The sequence below is a fragment of the Pholis gunnellus genome, assembly GCF_910591455.1.
Source record: "Pholis gunnellus genome assembly, chromosome: 20".
Lineage (NCBI taxonomy): Eukaryota > Metazoa > Chordata > Actinopteri > Perciformes > Pholidae > Pholis > Pholis gunnellus.
The window spans coordinates 9,092,669-9,111,799 of record NC_136547.1 but is presented as its reverse complement, the minus strand read 5'-3'; the positions used below and the strand labels follow the sequence as shown (position 1 = coordinate 9,111,799).

At 39.2% G+C, this 19,131-nt stretch overlaps 2 protein-coding genes and 2 long non-coding RNA genes across 6 annotated transcripts; 2 read left to right on the top strand and 2 right to left on the bottom strand.

Moving 5' to 3' along the window:
* Nucleotides 1–164: 164 nt before the first annotated feature.
* Nucleotides 165–7,321, bottom strand: kif9 (kinesin family member 9; the record flags this gene model as incomplete). Its single annotated transcript, XM_079181139.1, has 18 exons — nt 165–272; nt 492–583; nt 701–865; nt 2,285–2,526; nt 2,735–2,832; nt 2,971–3,058; nt 3,174–3,229; nt 3,336–3,440; nt 3,685–3,753; nt 3,896–3,973; nt 4,054–4,118; nt 4,250–4,397; nt 4,650–4,742; nt 4,835–4,918; nt 5,353–5,583; nt 5,669–5,775; nt 6,023–6,194; nt 7,226–7,321. The coding sequence occupies 18 exons, from the start codon at nt 7,319–7,321 to the stop codon at nt 165–167; spliced, it is 2,097 nt and encodes a 698-aa protein (XP_079037265.1).
* A 927-nt stretch (nt 7,322–8,248) lies between these two features.
* LOC306712339 lies at nt 8,249–10,511 on the top strand. The gene is made up of 5 exons (XR_013767552.1): nt 8,249–8,308; nt 8,967–9,035; nt 9,955–9,993; nt 10,075–10,140; nt 10,376–10,511. It is a non-coding gene; the product is annotated as an uncharacterized lncRNA (long non-coding RNA).
* A 1,102-nt stretch (nt 10,512–11,613) lies between these two features.
* Nucleotides 11,614–13,378, top strand: LOC306712184. The gene is made up of 4 exons (XR_013767547.1): nt 11,614–11,711; nt 12,146–12,190; nt 13,084–13,167; nt 13,248–13,378. It is a non-coding gene; the product is annotated as an uncharacterized lncRNA (long non-coding RNA).
* Nucleotides 13,379–13,384: 6 nt separating this feature from the next.
* cdv3 (carnitine deficiency-associated gene expressed in ventricle 3) lies at nt 13,385–17,432 on the bottom strand. Of its 3 annotated transcripts, none has more exons than XM_079181324.1 (5): nt 17,032–17,432; nt 16,278–16,354; nt 15,737–15,876; nt 15,482–15,644; nt 13,385–15,387 (listed from the first exon to the last, which is right to left on the bottom strand). In XM_079181324.1, exons 1-5 carry the CDS (start codon nt 17,215–17,217, stop codon nt 15,258–15,260), a joined length of 696 nt encoding a protein of 231 aa, XP_079037450.1. In that variant the 5' UTR covers nt 17,218–17,432; the 3' UTR covers nt 13,385–15,257. The 3 variants fall into 3 exon arrangements, with proteins under 3 accessions (XP_079037450.1, XP_079037451.1, XP_079037452.1); XM_079181325.1 differs by having other exon boundaries at nt 16,278–16,351; XM_079181326.1 differs by having other exon boundaries at nt 16,278–16,345.
* Between the last annotated feature and the right edge of the window lie 1,699 nt (nt 17,433–19,131).

Below are 19,131 nucleotides of genomic sequence, written 5' to 3'. Positions count from 1 at the left end.
GTGACCAAACTATGGCTGCCACCTCTCACTCGATTAGTCATTTTTCTTGCTGAATGACTTCTTTCCGAGAAACTTAGGAGCACATCTCTAATAAACATATTTTAAGTGGTGCCTTTACATGATTCTTTGTGGAGAAAAACACCTTTACCACCATTCACTTCATGTTAAACAGAATAAAGAGGACTCGCCCGTTTCAGCATTCTGTAGCGGGCGTTGTAGAACGGCTGGGAGTCGTGACGAAGAAGCTCACACGGCCGCTGGTTATCTTCGCCCTGAGATCAGAAAGGAAGACGGTAACTCCTTGCCAGAGTTACTTCACAGCTCTTTCCCCGAAACACATCAAACTAAAATGATTGCCTGCACACTGAGTGGAAACGAGTCCTGGACCTTTACTTCTATAATTTGTGTGAACGTTTGCTTTATAGAAAACTACACAATAGCATGATTTTCTACATGAGAGATGCACTGTTGTAAATATGAGGCAGACTCACTTGTTTGAGGGTCTTATCCTGAGTTTCCTCCTCCTCCTCCTCCTCCTCCTCCTCGGGTACCGGGAAAGACTTCCCATACCAGTTCTCAAATTCTGGGACATAATTGAGCAATTCATTATTTTCTGAGCTTTTTAAAGGCCCCAATGCTTCCAGCTAAGCGCTGAGCTGTGTCAGGGAAGAAGAAGATACAAGATGTTTGGAGAACCCACCAGAGAGCAGGTGCACCCTGCACTGATCCACAAGCTGTTCACAGTAGTTGACCTCTGCCTTGATGTCAAGCAGCACCTTGTGTCTCTGCCGATACAGACCCTTTAGCTCTCGAAGCTGCATCAATGAAGTGGCATCTGGCTCCTTCTCCAGCACCAAATACTGACCTTCATACAAAAACAACTAAACATGTATTCACCTCTCTGATCTCAAATCCTTTGCCAGGACCCTGTGATGGTAAATGTCCACTGTGACTGACTTCTCCTGTTTTATTAGCTGACCACTCAGTGTTTTGGCCCTTTTGTATTAACAAAGTTAATCAATGTCAGACATGCTCAGTGACGGTCCTCTCAGGTTGAGTAATATTGGATGCGTGTCTTAATCAGGGACATGATATTGTCAACTTAGATAGGGGGCTGAATGGGGGTGCAATCAGTGATTAACAACGATCACTGTTGTCCAGATGTCCTAGTGATGAACTCCTCCTATTGCGCCATGTGCCCAAGGCCTTTATAGGTCGTACACAACCAACACTCTGGGTTCTTCCTCCTACAGACCACATTGCGGTCTGTATGACGATTGAACCTTCTCTAGACAGAGAATAAAGACTATAAGGACAAACTTATTTTCTCAATGTTTCTTAATTTCAGTATCATAGGACTCACTCGGTACTATTGAATAGTTTTGTCCACCACAACCCTCAATACAAAGCCACTTTATGCAGTAAAGTACAATATTTCACTCTAAAATGTAGTGGAGTAGTGACGAGCATCAAATTTGTAATTAAATACGGTAATACTTGAGTAAATGTACTTGTGTTGGTGGGAGAGACACAGACTACTATGACTGTTTTACTGACATACTATGTTATGACTTTTATTATGACACTGTACTGTGACCGACATTTTATCACGTCTTCTATAGCACACTAAGCTATGATTTTTCATACTGTACTAACTTTTATGATATAATACAGTTACTTTGTATTACTGTCTTATGCCATACTATATGACTTTTTACATTTTATGCCTTACTATGGTATACTGTACGATGACCTTTTATCACATCATTCAACACATAGTATGCATTGTATACTAATACTTGTTGACACAATTTTTATAGTACACTATATTATGACAAAGTTTATGGCATACAATACAATGAGGTTTTCCTTTATGACAATTTGTATGCCATAATTATTTTACATACTACACATACACGTATACTATGATTCATGACATTTAGTCACATTCTTTATAATGACCTTTGATCAAACTTTTATGACATACTATAACTTTTATTTTTTCAACATAGTATGTTGCAAAAAAGTCAGTAGAGTATACTACCAACTAGCATGCCATTTAAAGGTAATACAAAGTAATTGTATAGCATGTCGTAAAAAAAGTCATAAAAACCATGGTATTGTATGCCATTAATAAAATGTCAAAAATAATACAATACGATATTCCACTTCTTAAGCAGCAGACTTAAGTAGTCTCAATCACCAATGTTGGTAAAGACAAGGTTCCATTGAGAACAGCAAAGCATCTCCCACTTTTCATAAATATCCTCATGATGATATGTACCTTGGCCTCCTCTCGTCTCCTCCTGCTGTATAGTGGCTTTGGTGCAGTCGATCTCTCTCTTGAGAGTGTTGAGCTCCTCAGTTAGCTGTCGAAGAAGACTGCGGCGTTCCAGTAGCACGGCCTTGTTCTCCTTCAGGATGTGGTTGAGCTTGCTGCCTGGTCCCACCTTGAAATCCTCAAAGGCTTTTGCTTTGGGTGGAGTAGAACTGGGAAGAGACAGCAAACCTTTCAGGGGCGAGGCTCTAAAACAACACTGTGCTCAATCAATTTATAGGACGACCATTTAAAAGATAAGCCTATATTCATATCAAACACATACTCAAGATGGACCGGTTCACACCAAAAATGCTTTTGTGTGATGCAAATAAGAAGCGTAATGTTGCCATAAAGTCTGGTAGTTAGCTGTATGGCTGCTACTTGTAGCTAATAAGATGTTCACTGTTTACCAACCTCTGTTTGTCCTTGGGCTCGTTGTTTTTCAGTGATTGGTTAGACGCCTCAAAGCTGTCAACCGTCACATCGTCAGTGCTGCCGCTGCTGTCCATCTCCTAAAAGAGTTTACAAAGCAACATCTAATCAATGCTCAATCACAATTCTTCACTAAACAGGCCGTCAGTGGTACAATAGACAAACAGAAGCACAACTACTCATTTCCACGAGATGCGTTGAGTCAGATGTAGACCGACCTTGATGGCAGCTGTGTTAGCACTTTGGTCTTTCTCCACCAAGTCGTAGGTCTGGCATAGCTGATCCTTCACATTCTGCCCCTGTTTCCTGCTCACATACATACATAAAGATGCAGAATTGTTCACCATTTACAAATAAAGCCGTGTTCCAATTTTACATCGCATTTGGAGGTTGAAGATTCCAAAAGGTAGACGCTACTCACTGCACAGCAAGCTTGAACTGAGCGAACACTGCTTGGACCTGCCTGATACTTACAATCTGTAATTAGATGTCATGGAGAGACATTTAAAGCCTTAAAAAGGTGAATTTTTAAGCTTGATTTTACGGCTGAGTGAGTATTATAGCGGTTGTGTTATTTTCTCACACTGATTTCCTCCAGGTTACCCTCTAGGTACCGCTGAACCTGGCTGTGGATCTCCGCAAGCTGGGCTTCAGACAACGGCTCGTACATGATGCTCGGTCGGTTTGCCTGGTGGGGGGGAAAAAATGAGCATTTATATGTTTTTAATGTTAAATTAAGTTAGTTAGTTACATACTTGAATACAGGTCAAATTAATTATAGTATTTAGGTAATTTACTACTGAATAATGAAAGATGAGTGACATGGTGTAACTTATGTGCAGATCAGCGATACAGGTTTTGACAGTAAACCATGAAAACAGACTACACATTACATATTATAATGAAATATATTTAGAACATTTTCTACTCACCAATGTATTGTAGATGGACAGTTCCTCTTTCAGCATTTGCACATCCCTCTCAAGTTTCTTGATCTGTGCCTAATCACAACAGCACATTTCATGAATCTTATCTCTGTCAGTCATCAGAGAACAGACTGTAAACAAAAGTAATACAGAGTACTTTTTTTTGTGTTATATTATGTGTGGTACGTGTGTTATTACTGCAGGATGGAAAACTCACTGCTGGATCGCTGTGTTCATTCACAGCAGGGTTTGTCCGCACGCACTTCATTCTGCTCGCAAAACGCAAAGTAGAGAGCTGCAAAGAATATTGATTATCATCCAGAGCTGAAAGAAGACCACGGGCAGTAAGACAAACACTGCTTTTCCATTACTTACCGTTTCTTCCATGTGTGCAGCCTCACCATAGATGTTGGCCACGAGCACAGTGTTGCAGTTCCCCCCTACAGAAATAGTATATTTTGACATAACTATAGTATATTTGACACGTTTTACAACAGAGAAAAGTACCACTTAAATGACCAAATACAAGCTATTGGCATTGTTAAAAACCCCAAGGCCGTGGCAGTCTCACCCAGTGAGTCTTTGAGGGCATGAGTGAGTTTAGTCTGTCTGAAGGGAACATGGTCTCTGCGACGGTCTGCCAGCGCCTGGATGGCCTGCTCCAGGAAAAACAACGACTTGTTGATATACGTCGCTTCCTTGAACATTTGACCCTCTGACTGAAAGAACAGAAAGGAAGAGAGGAAAAAGATAATGTTACATGACAAATCATAGAGAAAGACATATTTTTCCCTTTGACTGGAGGATGAGAAAGCCAAGACTTTATATTCATATACATTTTAAATATAATTTTAACATCCCACCTGGACATAACCCTATGAACCTTGTGTTAAGAGTGTTAAAGGTCACTTATGCAAAAGGTCCTTTTAATGGCTTTTCAGCATAAATATGTCAGACATTGTCAAACTCACCCCAGTCTTTCCCAGCCTCTCTGACCCAGCCAAATCCACCAGATTCAGCTTGGAGGTGACGTACTTGGGATCAGACAGAGTACGTGAGCGAGACTGCGATCAAGAAAGACATTTTCTCCTACTTAAAACCGTATGCAGGAAAAAGGCATGTTTGAGCACCAACATCACAGTGAAATAATGAATACCTCGATATGGACAGTGACGATAGAGTGGGACCTGGAGGAGTTCCTGTTCAAGGCATGTGATCCAAAAATGTGATTCAACTCACTCTGAGTGAAGAAAGAACCGCTTTATCATGGTTACATTTTCAAATCACTCATCCAGAAAATCATGGGAAGTACACTGCTCCCACCTTAGTCAACTAAAACTGATTACAGAACAGTACGTCGGCAAAAAATAAAAACAACAACCTGAAATTAGATAAAATTATATTCTGCATCCTCTTTACAAATTTCTGCTTGTATTTTCTCCTGCGGGATAAGCTGTGTGTGGTCTGCTACTTGAGCAGAGGGCTCTCTGTGGGAACAGTGTAGAAAATAAAAGATGACACTCAACCTTTGGGACAACAGTTTGAAGCATTAAACATCTTAATTCTGTGCTTGATGTTCATAAAAACTTCAATAATGACTTAATTTCTACATTTTTAGGTGAATTCATTCTTCAAATAGAACAGGTTCTTAAAGCTGTAAACATCAGACCACACCTTAAACAGCAGGTTGAGAGCCTCCTCCTCACTGTGGACAGGATGAAGAGACAGACCTCTGATGAACACCCCTCTTCCTGGCTCCTCCATCACCACCATGCCACGAGGAGACGGGCGTGGTGAGCCTTGCAGCGATGACAGCAGGTCCACCAGGGTCTCATTGTAGATCTCCAGGTAGGACAGGTGCACAGAGAAGAAGTGCTCAGTCCTTTTTTCCACCTCCCGAAACACCTGAATACCATATAAGAGATTTATTTACTTAAATGGAGCTGTCAGGGTGTTACAGAGATAATGCTTTTCACATGATGCGAGCTACCTCCTGAAGGGCCCGAGGAATGATGCCACGCTGCTTGTATGATTCTGTAGATCCTGTCATGGTGTAGGTCTTTCCCGCACCCGTCTGCCCAAAACACATCACGGTTCCTGAAAAACACACACACACACACACAACGGAAGACACTTTAGACTATACAATCAGGAAAATCTCCAAAATTAGACTAGACACTCTTATCAATATCATCTGGGCCCTTTCAGTGGCGGTGATAGAGTCACGAGACCAAAGACAGCAAAACAACAAACCTACAGCACGGTGGGCTTGTCATGGATGTTAAGTTGAATATGCTTATCTGGTATTAATACACAGTTAGTTTTATGTTTATAAAGGATATACCATTATAGCCATCCAGTGCTCCCAGTACCACCCGTCGGCACACTCGGGCATACACGTCCTTCTGGGATACACCCTGCAGGACGCCTTCCAGCCGGAATGACCGATTGTTCAGCGGATTTCTCCTGGTGTCCTGGGGCTTCCTGGAGTCTTTCCTGTGATGGATGTTAACTGTCTGAGGGACAACACACAAACACCAGAATTATTAATATTATTTATTCATTGAAATTATGCCACATGGTGTCCATGTGTGAGATTCCAGGACTAAAATATTGTATCTGAAATGTGATACAGTTAGTATTCCGATAGCAAGGTAGCAAATACTACCTCCACCTTTATGAGATATCAATCATATTTGGAGATAAGTTAAAAATAGATATTTTTGGCAAAGATGTCAATATTTGGTGTAAGGATATATTTTAAGGATATGGATGTGATGCAGTTTGAACACTTGTATAAATACGTTAAGGTCAAAACGTCCTGGACAATGAACAGTGAGGTAATTCAATGTTAATTTATCCACAATAGGTGATAAATAAAAGGAAAAAACAACCGTAAAAGTGCCATAAATAAATGAAAATCATATCTTCATGAAGGCAGGATTAATAGCAGTGCTGATATATTAGACTACATTCCTTTTAACTAGACCCAAAAAACTGACAACTGACTTTCTTGATTACTCAATTAATTGTTTGGTCTATGAATGTCCATAACTAATTCCCATAGAACAAAGTGGGGTCTTCTCAACAAACAGTCCAATACCAAAATATATTCAATTCAATCTCAAAGAAGACTAAAAGAACCAGCAAATGTTCATGTTTGCTTTGTGTTTGTTGAATTTGAGAGCATGTGTTGCATGTCTTGTTAGTACTTGACAATGTAGTACAAGTCTCCTGAATGATGCCACTACTTATATTAATATTCTTTCATTGTTTGTGCGTGTATTAAAGGGTTAATACTGTATAACTTTGTGAATGTAATCGTATACTCGTAACATCTGCCTTTGGACTACGGATTAAAAATAGCCTCTTGGCTAACTCTGGCGCATTTACAGCAATGTTTTTATCACAAATAAAAAGATAAATGTTTGCCATGAAAAAGATTTTAAAAAGTTACAACGGTTAGATTTGTGGACAAGTTGACAAAAGCGTGACCACACGCGTAACGACCGTTGTCGGTGTTCGAACTGGAGCGTTACCGCGTTACCTGTCCGTCAGGAAGACAATCAATGACGTCATGGGAGAAGTTTGCCGTTGGTCGGACCCGGGCGAAAACTCGGACCACGCCGCTGTGAGCCTCCATAGCCACCTTTGGTCGTAAACACGACGACACCACGACACAACCTGCGTCAGACTCTACAAATAGTTCAACTAAATCCACGTGACCTGCTCGAAAGAGGGTTTTTGAAGTTGAGAATCGGTTATTTCAGCTCACTCCATCAGCTCCAGTCTGTTGCCTGCTCGCCGTCTGTGGTTGTGCCATTCTGCGTCATGGTAACCAACGAGAGCGCGCACGCAGTATGGCAAAGTGGCAGAGCCCGCGCGCATTGTACCACCTGACATGAACTTTCTAATATTAAAATATACAATTAACAATATATATGTTTACATGTTTCTTAAACACGTCAATTACTAATTGTAATAATAATAAAACACTGTATGACAACAGAGCTGAACGTTGAATGTATGAAATAACATTTTATTCTGACTGACTTAATGTACTTATTACTTTAATTTGGATTTAAATAATGCAATTTAAAAAATATAAATCTAAAATTCAAGTAAAAAATATATTATATTAGTCAATTAAAAAGCTTTTTTCAATTACCCCTCTTTAAAAAATAAACAGTGATTTTCTAAATAATCAAAACAATTGTAATAGTATATACTCGTTTTTCAGCGAATATGATCTCTGTGCAAAGAAAACTATTTGCTCTGGCACCGAGTCTGAGGTGGGACAAGTTTTGACTGACAATGGGGTCCCTTACGGGACCTTCTCTCAAAACCGTAGGCTGTTAATCCAAATATACCAAAGTCAATAAATACCAATAAATATACATTTGAAATCAAAAGATGAATAGATAAATAAAATCTCAAAAAGGTAAAAAAAAAAAAAAAAAAAGGTGGACTTTGGAATTCAGCTAAAGCACAAAACACACAAGAACAAACTCCACCTACTGACGTGGCCACTATAAAGCAGGTGTATGCGCAGATAGAAGGCTAAACATTCAAGATGAGAGGCCTCACACTGCTCTGTTTTTTGGCATTATTTGTCACAGTATCAACTGTGGTGAGTCAAAACTGGTGATTATCCCCAGATTTTCTGATCCCAAAAGATATTAAAAATTCAGCAGCATCAGCAAGACCTGGTGTTGTAGGATTGGAGATAATACTGGAAGGGAAACAACTTTGATTGTGAAATATTAACTGCCAATGTTCTGTAGTTTTCATTTTGTTGCAATAGCTTAAATGTTGTTTAATGTATGGGAGCAAAGACTGCTGCATAGTCAATATTTACATTTAAATATCACAGAATTGAATGTTCAAATTGATATACTACTAAACTTAAACTCTGGAATATTTTACTAGATTGTTTTCACTGTAAAGTATTCTAATGCTAATACGTTTCATTATTTAGGTATATGGTTACATATAAAAATTCAAATTATGCCATTTCTTTGCTTCCATATCTATTTCAATATTCATATTGATACTACTCTGATCTAAAACAAGTATAGAAATACATTTTACTTCAAATATTTTTTTTCAAGAATCAAACTAATCAGTAGAGGCCTACAGCATGTGTCATTCTGCTGCTAATTCTATTGATTATTTGGTTGCTTTCTTTTGAAATCCAATGTCAATCCTTTGCAAAGAATCTGGCAAATGAGTACAAAGTAAACATTATGGTGTCCTTGGACTAAATCATATTACATTTTGAATTTCAGTGGCTACCAGGGAGCGTAGTTCCAATGATGACTGAACAGACGTTTAACATAACAACCAACACATCAATGGTGGGTAGTCTATGTGGGAGGAAGTGATGTCACTGTTCTCCAAGAGGTTTTTGGAAGTCAAAATATGGAAAGTGTCAAATGTTCTTGGGAATGTTGTCGCCTGCTTCCGACCGTTTTGTTTTGTTGAGGGGAAACTTGATCTCCAATTCAAACAAAAGGTTAGCTGCAGAGTAGGAAACAGATTTAAACTACAACTGACGTCTCTTTATATCTGATGTCATTAGAGAAGATTAAAGGCACTTTTTTCAGCTCTCTCTCTTGACACGAGGTGTGCTTTTCATCTTGTGATATCTATGCACCAGTTTCAAAGAAGAGTATTGAGTTTGGCACTTAGTCTGTTGTGGAGAAGTTTGGACTGAAGATTCACGCAGTGTGTTAACACATTTCACTTTATCCAACTGTGTCCTTTTACTACAAATAACTTGTTTTACATTCATTTTTTCTTCACTCTCTTTGCAATTGTTTTAATATTTGACTTTGACTGACTTCAAATTTCAATTCTGAATTACACCAAGGCTTGAAATACATTTTATTTTTTTATGATACAACATGTATTGTTCTATTTCTATGTAAAATAAGTATTTATTGTTTATTTGTTACAAATGTAGACTAAAATTCTACAGCTGTTAAAGGTTTTAATCTCTTAATCTGTCATTTATTCCTGAGATGTCAGATTTAAATTATTTCAAATTTGGTAATTTTGCAATAAAACATTATTTTTTTCTGTTTCCATCTGCACGAAATTGCTTTGCAATGTTTTTACATTTACATTACATTAGCCTTATTTCACAATCTTAGAGTTTGATCCCACCTTTAGCACTTTCTACAGACCTTGGGGGAACAAGCAAACAACCACTGTTGGATGAGGGTAAATATTTACAGTACGTTCTTATTGAAGTGCGATGCCTTTTCATTTCAGGAAACAGAGGAACACAAGTCAAATAATGCAAGTGTACAGGTATGTGAACTTTAGATCATTTTGATAAATGAATACATCATACTTACATCACTGTAAAGTGTTGCTGGTTATTTTTGGAAGGCTACCCAGGTGCCAGTTGAGAGTACTCCTGGGTTCCCACCACTTTCTGATGGAGGGGACACCCAGGTAAGAAACTGTTCAGAACTCAAGGAAAACAAAATACATAAATAGGACCCTTCTATATTCATTATTGGATGCTGCATGTCATATAGCATTTAATCTGCATGCAATGCAATGTCTAATCTCACGATAAACTTAGATATGATATACGGTTCAGTATACATGTTTGAAAAGAGGGTGTGGTAATTAGCTACAGAGAATTATGCTGTGAGCCGAAATGTTGTTTCTTGTCTTTTCAAAGGAAAAATAAAAAAATGAAAGATGACACACGCATAACAGGACTCAACTCAACAGATGCAAACAGATTTTGAGTTCTGAAGGAGAAAAACAGCGATCAAGATGAGAACCCACCAGGCGTGTCATCGTTCTGCTACTGCTTCATTTAATTAAACATTTGATCAAAACTATTACATGAAAATGTCCTTTCATTTCCTAAATCGGTTGTCTTTAGGTCAGTAAACCTTTGGGGTCTAAAGAGATTAGTTCAATTTCAATAATTGATCTCCAATTTGACTAACTCTGACAAAATGTATCTGCACCTTCATCAGATAAATAGACTTGGGGCAGAGTGCAGAAAGAGGCTGTGGCCAAAATGTCTTTTTCTGGACACTGTGGACTAATACCCACTTTCAGTTTAAAGATTAAGACATGACATTATTCTCAACGATCCCTTTAGTTTATTAGGTTCTTCTCGTTTCATTACAACAGAGCTGACACGAGTACGGTCGATTAACCTGTCAACAGAAAAAGAATCTCTACCTGCACTGATAATATAGTGACTTTAACCAATATCCATTTTCGATCTTAAAGCCCCTGGGGGGTGAACGGGAGAACTTGTTCGGACGCGTGTTCCACAAACATTTCATTGTCCAATGCGCTGTCTTTCTTTCGATCCGTTGATCCATTTATTCCGGTTACATGACACCATAACAGAAACACATAGGATACTGGACTGGATAATATATCACCTTGAGACGCCACATTGACACGACTAGCTGCTTTGATACGGTCAAAAACTGTTGGCTTCCCGTCCACACACACACACCTGGCTCATTACCAGGCACTTACCTAAATGCACTTTCAGGGCAATGTGCCACCCACTGTTCAATGCCAGAACTGCACACAAATTCACCCTGTGTTACCCTCAAAAACACAAGAAAACAACATAACCACATTATGGCTCCAACAGATAATCACTTTTGAAACTTTACAACATGTGACATGTGATAGTAAACTGAATATCTTTGGGTATTAGCTTGATGTTTGGATAAAACAAGGAGTTTGGAGACGTCATCTTGGGCTCTGGTAAATCTTATTGGGTATCTTTCACTGTATTATAACATTCTACAGACTAAACGATTATCAGTTGTTTTTGTGTGAGTAAGCGATTTAACATTTGCAAACAAATATGCCCAGTTGGACTTTGATATTAACCCAAATCAGTACATATTGTGCAATAGACTCCAGCTACTGTGGGCACTGTAAAGCAGGTGTTTGAGCAGAAAGGAGGCACATTTATGATCAAGATGAGAGGACTTGCACTGCTGTGTTTGGTGGGATTCATTCTAACAGCCTCGGTAAGACAGTGTGTTACGATGGTGGCTTTTCCCAAATTGACTGAAAAGGGAACATCTGCATTCTTTATGGAGCATTTATCATACTGCTGTCGTCTCTATGAAACTGGCTTATTGATTATTTTACTGCTTTGTTGGAAATCTTGTGTCAATGACCTTGCGGTACCAGAAAACAACTAAAAAGCAAAAGGATATTATGCAAACACTCAGTGTTGTGTCTTTGGTTTAAGGTTATTGTATATATTTTTGATACATGCAGGTGATGTATCTGCATAAGCATAATTCTCTAAATGCTTTTTTGTTTATCTGCAAAAAAGAAGAAGAGAGTTGTGTGCAAACTCAGAGACGCCTTGTTATGATATAGAATGCTCATATATTTTGGAAGAGTTACTGTACAGTGTTACTGTAAGTTCCTGAAATGTTTTCATTTTCTTCAGACCGCTGGTTCCCCGACTGAACCAGAAGCTGTAAAAGTGGTCGAGGTAAGAAACTATTCAGCACTCACGATTAGTGTTTGTTATTTTAAGCTGTATAACTTTAAATGTGAGTCATCATTCGACAAAATTGACTAACTACTCTGACAAAATGTATCTGCATCTTCATCAGATGAATAGACTTGGGGCAGAGTGCAGAAAGAGATATTTACTTTTTGGGCTTAGACTCTAAAACAATACTCAAGATTGTAACCTTCATTAAAGTAGAAAGTGTAGATTATCAGACTCTTGATTGTTGCTTGAGTCTATTCTCTCTCCCGTTCCCACATTCTTCTTGTAAAACACTTTATTACTCGTTTTGTTAAGTGCTACATGAACAAAGTTTGCTAATGCAACATTGAAAAAATGTTATGTTGACTTTGTCCGCTGTGAAGGATTACAACATAAGCAAGTCTCTCCTAATAACGTGGATTTTAATTCCACACAGAAATGAACTCTGGATAACGGGGAAAATAAAGTTATGATTTTGGGTTTTTTTTCCCGCTGAAGTTTGCAGAGTGAACGCTACAGACCGAATCATCCAGTGTAAAAAGCTGAGTTAATAGTTGGCCCCACAGACTGCGGTTAGCCCGCCATTACAGATCTATTGTTTCACCAGAACGGAGTCCAGGAGGATTAAATTCGCTGCAGCACCACCTTGTGGCCGACGAGAGTAACAACACATTACAACTCAACCGATCAGAAAACAAACCGTCTCACTAAAGTAGAATGAAATATTCTCAAAAGCAGTCTCGAAATGCTTTTTAATTATCTGCAAAAAAAAAAGAAAAGAGTTGTGTGCAAACTCAGAGACACCTTGTTATCATATAGAATGCTCATATATTTAGGAAGAGTTACTGTACAGTGTTACTGTAAGTTCATGAAATGTTTGTTTTCTTCAGCCCGATAAAGAAGTGCTCGGTCATTGGTTTCTTAATAGCAGCGATGAGTTCCCACCTAATCCAACTGATGGAGACGTGATCAAGGTTAGAAACTATTCACTCACCACGATTAGTGTTTGTGATTTTAAGCTTTATAACTTTAAATGCGAGTCATTTCTTTTCAGGTGAACCACAAATGAAGCCCGACGGCAGAGGGGCTGAACAGATGGCAACATGTTTTACATCAGAGATGGAAATGACAATTTAAGTATTTTGTTGGCGTTTCTGTCTCCTTCAAATAAACATTTCAAGTCTGTTGAGTGAGAAAGGTTTTTTTATTTGTTAATATGCTTGGTATAAGGTCATTTGAAATGTCTACTTTTTCCAAAAAGAGCTGAAACTTTTGATAGTTTTTCCACGATTTGTCAAAATGAGACACCAATTAAGTAAGAGGTTATGGGAGGGATAGCAGGTTAACACAGGTCTTAAGATTACAAATGGACAACACAAAAAGACACTGTATACAGTAAATCCCCATTTTCAACGTTTAAAGATTCAGACAACACTTCAAATCACAAGGATCACTTTATTTTTTGTGTTCGGCTCTTCTCTTTTCATCACAAATATTATCTACGTCCACCCAAAGTGTTCCAGCAGGGATCCTCTCTCTCCCCGGCGTCTTTTATGGAAAGGACAGAAACATAGAACATAAATCCAGTTCTTTACCTTCCTAAACATAACTATGCTTGTAGTAAAAACCCTTTTGAGTTTGAACCACTGTGTTGTAAGTGGACAGTACTCTGTTGGTTTGGTGACGGTATGTTTTTACCGATGAGTAGTTGCTGTAACTCTCTAGAAATTAAAGTTACGCACAAGCTACTGGTTCTACACAATGAGAGCTGACACAGCATGTTTACTTATGAGGAAAGCCTTGATTAAAAAAAAAGAAAAGAAGTCTTAAAACTGAGATTGAAATGTAGCGCTTAACAAATAATAAAAGTTGTGAATCAGTATGGCCCAAAGAAAATGCTTTTAAAGTAGTTTCCCGTCATTTTTCTTGATACTTGTAACATCTGTGACCATCTGGTGTCAAACCACAGTAAAATATGAGTTACCAAAAAAAAAAAAAGAAAAGCTTTTCGGGTTAGAAACCAGCTTTAATTTCTATTTATCTGACGTCTAAAAAGACCAAAATGAAGTAGGGGCAGCAAAATCAAACAGTGGATATAAAAGACAGTTAGTCGTTGCAATCACCAGGCAAACTACAACAGCACTACATTCTTGAACAGAAGGGTTATTTTCGTATGTGTTTTTTGTCACAAAGTGTTGAGATCCAGAGGCAGGCAGCAGCCCGTGAGACAACAAGCAAAGTTCTCTTCAGATGACAAAGCAGTTTCTATCAGTAAGGCCACTTTATATAGAAATTCTAAATGGAGGACCACAACCTATCGCTTCTTGTCCATAGATCTTTGCAGAGTGTCGTCATCGTGAAGGGAAATGAACAAAGCTTCAAGTTTCTAAAGTAAAGAGCCTGATGGCCGACTTGTATATGGGAAGGGAGGGGGAGGGGGGGCTGGTGTTTGCCCTGTTTGCCACCACAGCAAAAAAAAAAAAAAAAAAAAAAGCTCAGTCCACATCGTCACCACCAGCTCTGCTGCTGTGGTAGTATCTCCTGAAGCTCCCCACCGCAACTCAAAAAACACACCCCAAAATACCATGTGCGATTGGGCCGTAACGGTCTGGCAAAAAAATAGATATTTTCACAGAAGTTTGTAAAATCATCTCGCCTAAAGTTATCCTCTGTGGCTTTATCGAAGCAAGTTGAAGTCCAGAGAAAAGCTGCGCCACACAACTGCTGCTCTGAGTACAATCCACAAAGTCTGTTGTTGCTGCTGCAGTTTTGTACGTTTGGGTGTATTTTTGCCAATTCCTTTTCAATTATTCCCTCTTTCATCAGCCCCTTCAGACGCAGTCCTTCAGTTTTGCCAACCAATGTCTGTAAAGTGTGTTACTTTTGATTTAAAGGGAGTGTCACTGTGTGTGTATGTGTATGTGTGTGTGTGTGTGTAACCAGTGTGGTGATGGTGGCATGGTGAGCTCCGTCAGGACTGCAGTCAACACAGCTGGAGTTCAGCTTCCTTCGAGGGGCTGGGCGGGACCTTGCTGAAGGGGCCAGGGGACGGAGGGGAGCGGCTCTACTTATCCCCCAGGATGGCGTACTGGTTGTCGAGCTGCAACTGCTGCAGAGAGGCGCTGCCGCCGGTCTCCTCTCTACCGCGGTTCCTGTGTTTCACCACCTCAAAGGTCTTCTCCATTTCTCTGTCCCTGAAAACACAGACATGCGGCACTTCAGTCAAAACTGCAAACAGGACACATGCCGCCATTGTTAAACTAGCTATTGTTACGGACCTCTACTTACTTGCGTGTCTCCACGTGCTTGGCGGTGGCCATTAGAGAGGGGAACTGTGTGTCACTGAAGATCTCGGGAGGCCCCTGGGTGGCGGCTCGTCTGGTGGTGGTCAGCCGAGCCCCTGGAGGGCGATATACACCAGAAGGCTTCGACTCAGGCTCCTCTACTTCCTCTGTAATTGCAAAATAAAAACCACCAGTTTGAAAGAAGAAAAACGATTATCAGGTGCAGAATCATATTTTACGTTGAAGTGGGTTTACTCACCGACGGGTGCAGCAGCAGCAGGAGTCGGCACGGCACCAGACTTGTTCCAGGGACCTGACATCTTGTCTCCGCTGACCAGAATGATCTCTCCATCCTCTCCAACCTCCTCCTTCTCGTACTCCTCCTCCTCCTTCTCGTCACTGCAAAACACCCAAAACCACCGATGAGCTTTCGAGGACGTATTTTCCTAATGTTTGGTTTCACTGAGCTCTGCTTGTAAGACAACTTCATTGATGAATCAATTCAAGAGCACGTATTTAGTATTTTTGCACTAAAATCTATAACTTGTATATAAATTATGTATATCTTCAGTCCAGTGGTAGCTATAAGTATTGTGAGTGTATAAAACCACAAGAATACATCTAAATAGTAAGGCAGCGTGATCATAGCTTGATAACTGGGCGTAAAGGCCATTTCACCAAAACTGAAAATCAGATCTGCAGTCAAGCTAACTGCATCATTACCAGCCTGGTATTTCATTTCACCATGTGAGTGTATGCGGCAGGAACTACCACAGAGGCGGCTTTGAGGCATTTCTCACCTTATCTGCAGAGCTTGCAGGCGGAGCCCGCTGTAGTCAACTTCTTTCTGCTCGAACTCTTTCCATTCCTCATCCTTCTAAACAGAAGGGAGCATTAACTCTCGACACACAACAGCACGTCTACATTTGCAGTATTGCACAATGCTTTAAATTAGAAAAGGAGAGTCTCTTCTTTTGATGAGACATCTCCAGTTTAAGATATACACAAGAAATAGTATAAAAAAAAGAAACAGGCCAAAAAAAAACTGTGAACCCCCCCCCCCCCCCCCCCCTGTGACAAATGGCGGCTCCTCGGCCTAACGTGAACGTTTAGCCGGACAGCCACGATTCAAGAGGGATGACAGCTTCGTCATGCACACACAAGGCCTTTAACAGCACGAGCTCACAACCGGGCCTCAAAACGGTTACACGCAACCGATATTTTGACACAAAACGGAAGATACGCGTGTACAAATACAGTGTTACAGTGTTAAAACGTCGTATCTCCTCACAATGTGTGTGCCCGTAGGAACCATATGCTAGCTAGCAACCGGCGTTTTCCTCCTTTTTACATGTCAAAAAAAAATATATGCGTTCACGTACTCGATCAAATAAATTAGTTGGTGGAAAATGTAGAGAAACGTGCGAGTTAGCAGGCTGAATATAAGCAGGAAGCAGATTGTGACGAGGGATGCAACATTTGACACGACACCGGTATCTGGAAAAAGACGCAGAAAAAAAAGAAAGTTAGCCGGAGAGCAACGATAGCAGTTACCTTTTCAATCTGCGCGTCTTGATTGTCGTTTTTAGCGGATTTCTCCTTCTCCCTCTTAGTCTTTTTTATCACAGCCGACGTGGGCCCAGCGATGGGCTCTTTGCCCTTTCCTTTCTCTTTCTTCTTCTTTTTATCCCGCTTGGCGAAGAAATCGTCCAGACTCTTCTCTGGTGGTAGATCCGCCATTTTCAAAAAAAAGAGCAACGTTAAAACTCGTGAGCTAATAACCGAGCAATGACAAAGGTGGAAAACAAAACTTGCTCTCCGAGGAGTGAGGACAGCTGTTGGAATGGACGGAGAAGATGGGATTACTCCTTACTCTTTAACTTATGTTACAGGCTGATAAAAAAAATGTCCACCTAATCGAAGGCAATCCTGACAACCATGCCATGCACGGGCTATTTGACAAATCTGTACCGTGGCCCGGAAGAACATCGACTCTGAACCGGAAGTAGTACGAGTAAAAAGAATAAAGTCACAATATTAGAACATTTTCTCATATAAATCAGTTACTTTTCAAAATCTTCTAAAATTACATGCAAGACGTATTTAATTACATTTTAAATCTTCAAGATATTCATGTTTTTATAACCTTTCTTTTAGTTAAAACGTATCTTCTTATTGCTATTTATTTGTAGTTACTAGTAGTATATAATAGTACAAATTAATACAATTCTCAGAAAAAAAGTAATTGCACAACAATGTAGAAAAGTATTAAGTATATAAGTCTTATTAGCTAAATGTACAAAACTGTATTTATAGAGCAGCTTTCAAAGCAAAACTAAAACATGCCATATCATAAAGTAAACAAGGCAAGCATTAAAGTTTCAAAATGTCCCCATTCAGGTTATTGTTCTATTGTTCATTTTGTTTCTAATGTAAAGGATTACAGGTGGTGCCTTGATGTACAGCAATGCATCATATTTTCTTATTTCTGTAAAAACAAAAACTACCTGCAGCTGCTGAAAGTGTTGAGATAGTAAAAAATAATAACCTGGGGTAAATGGACTGTACTTAGACACAGTCTCTTATTTTAGAAGAAACTCTACTTCCTACAATCTGATAACTTTTTAAAATAAGGCTTTTGGTTTACCATCTCACAATTTTGACTTTAAGTCATATTTAATATCCTAAAACATAATCTTGACTTGCAATGTATTTTTTGTCATTGATATTTCATCATTATTTTTATTTGGCTGCAGTAGATGCATGTTAATACTGATTCACAATAATTGGAGAATAAGGAATATTCTCCAATTATTGTGAATCAGTATTAACATGCATCTATTCTGGACACTTAAATGTCATATTGTTATTTTAATTTGTCTAAAGTTGAATTGAAGTGATGGTAGCTGCACACAACATGGCCTCCACCACAAGCCTCAACAGTCTTCTGTACCATGAGTATATTTTATTTGTCATTCCTAACATGTTATCTCTTTTTCTTGCCAGAATTGGGCTTCCATAGAGGTGTATATGTTGTATTTGATTGTGGTATCTGTATATATTTTATTTTGAATTTACTGTTTCATTTTTTTGTCTCATGAATCTCAGAATAATTCCCTCAGGACTTAGTTTTTAAATATGCCTGCCATCTCTTTTTCTTTTCAATTTAAATTTCAAGACCAATATCTCTGCAAAGGAGGCTGAATAAGGAACTCTAAATAGATGAAGCTGAAATATGAATCAGCACTTACACATCTTATATGGACGGATGATAACGTCCAACAATGTTCCTGAAGAAACTTTAAACTCCTGCATGTATTTGGATCAAACTTGCCAAACAGCATGAGGCCTGTCATGTAAACAAAAGACACAAAAGTTGAACAGTCATGTTTTGCCAGATTGGAACAAGCCTTAAAATCTGTTAACAATCACATCAAATTAAGCCTCTCTTCAACAGTAAAGCAGGGTTGTAAACAGATTACTGAACTGACGTCATATTCCCAGAGCGGGAGGTCACTTGACCACATGCAGCACTGGTGCACAAAGAGAAAATTCCAGCTCACAACAATGGATGTGCTGTGGTCGGCAACACTGTTTACACTGCTTTGTTATATAGTAAATCAGAAAGTATGTTATCTATCTAACACGTGCAGT

What these genes read in the sequence shown, in the direction of transcription:
- cdv3 (XM_079181324.1), bottom strand. Translation starts at nt 17,217, where the DNA reads ATGGCGGATCTACCACCAGAGAAGAGTCTGGACGATTTCTTCGCCAAG. An exon ending in CTGCAAGCTCTGCAGATAAG is followed by an intron (nt 15,877 to 16,277) that starts GTGAGAAATGCC and finishes GGTGTTTTGCAG; the next exon opens with TGACGAGAAGGAGGAGGAGG. An exon ending in TGCTGCTGCTGCACCCGTCG is followed by an intron (nt 15,645 to 15,736) that starts GTGAGTAAACCC and finishes TTGCAATTACAG; the next exon opens with AGGAAGTAGAGGAGCCTGAG.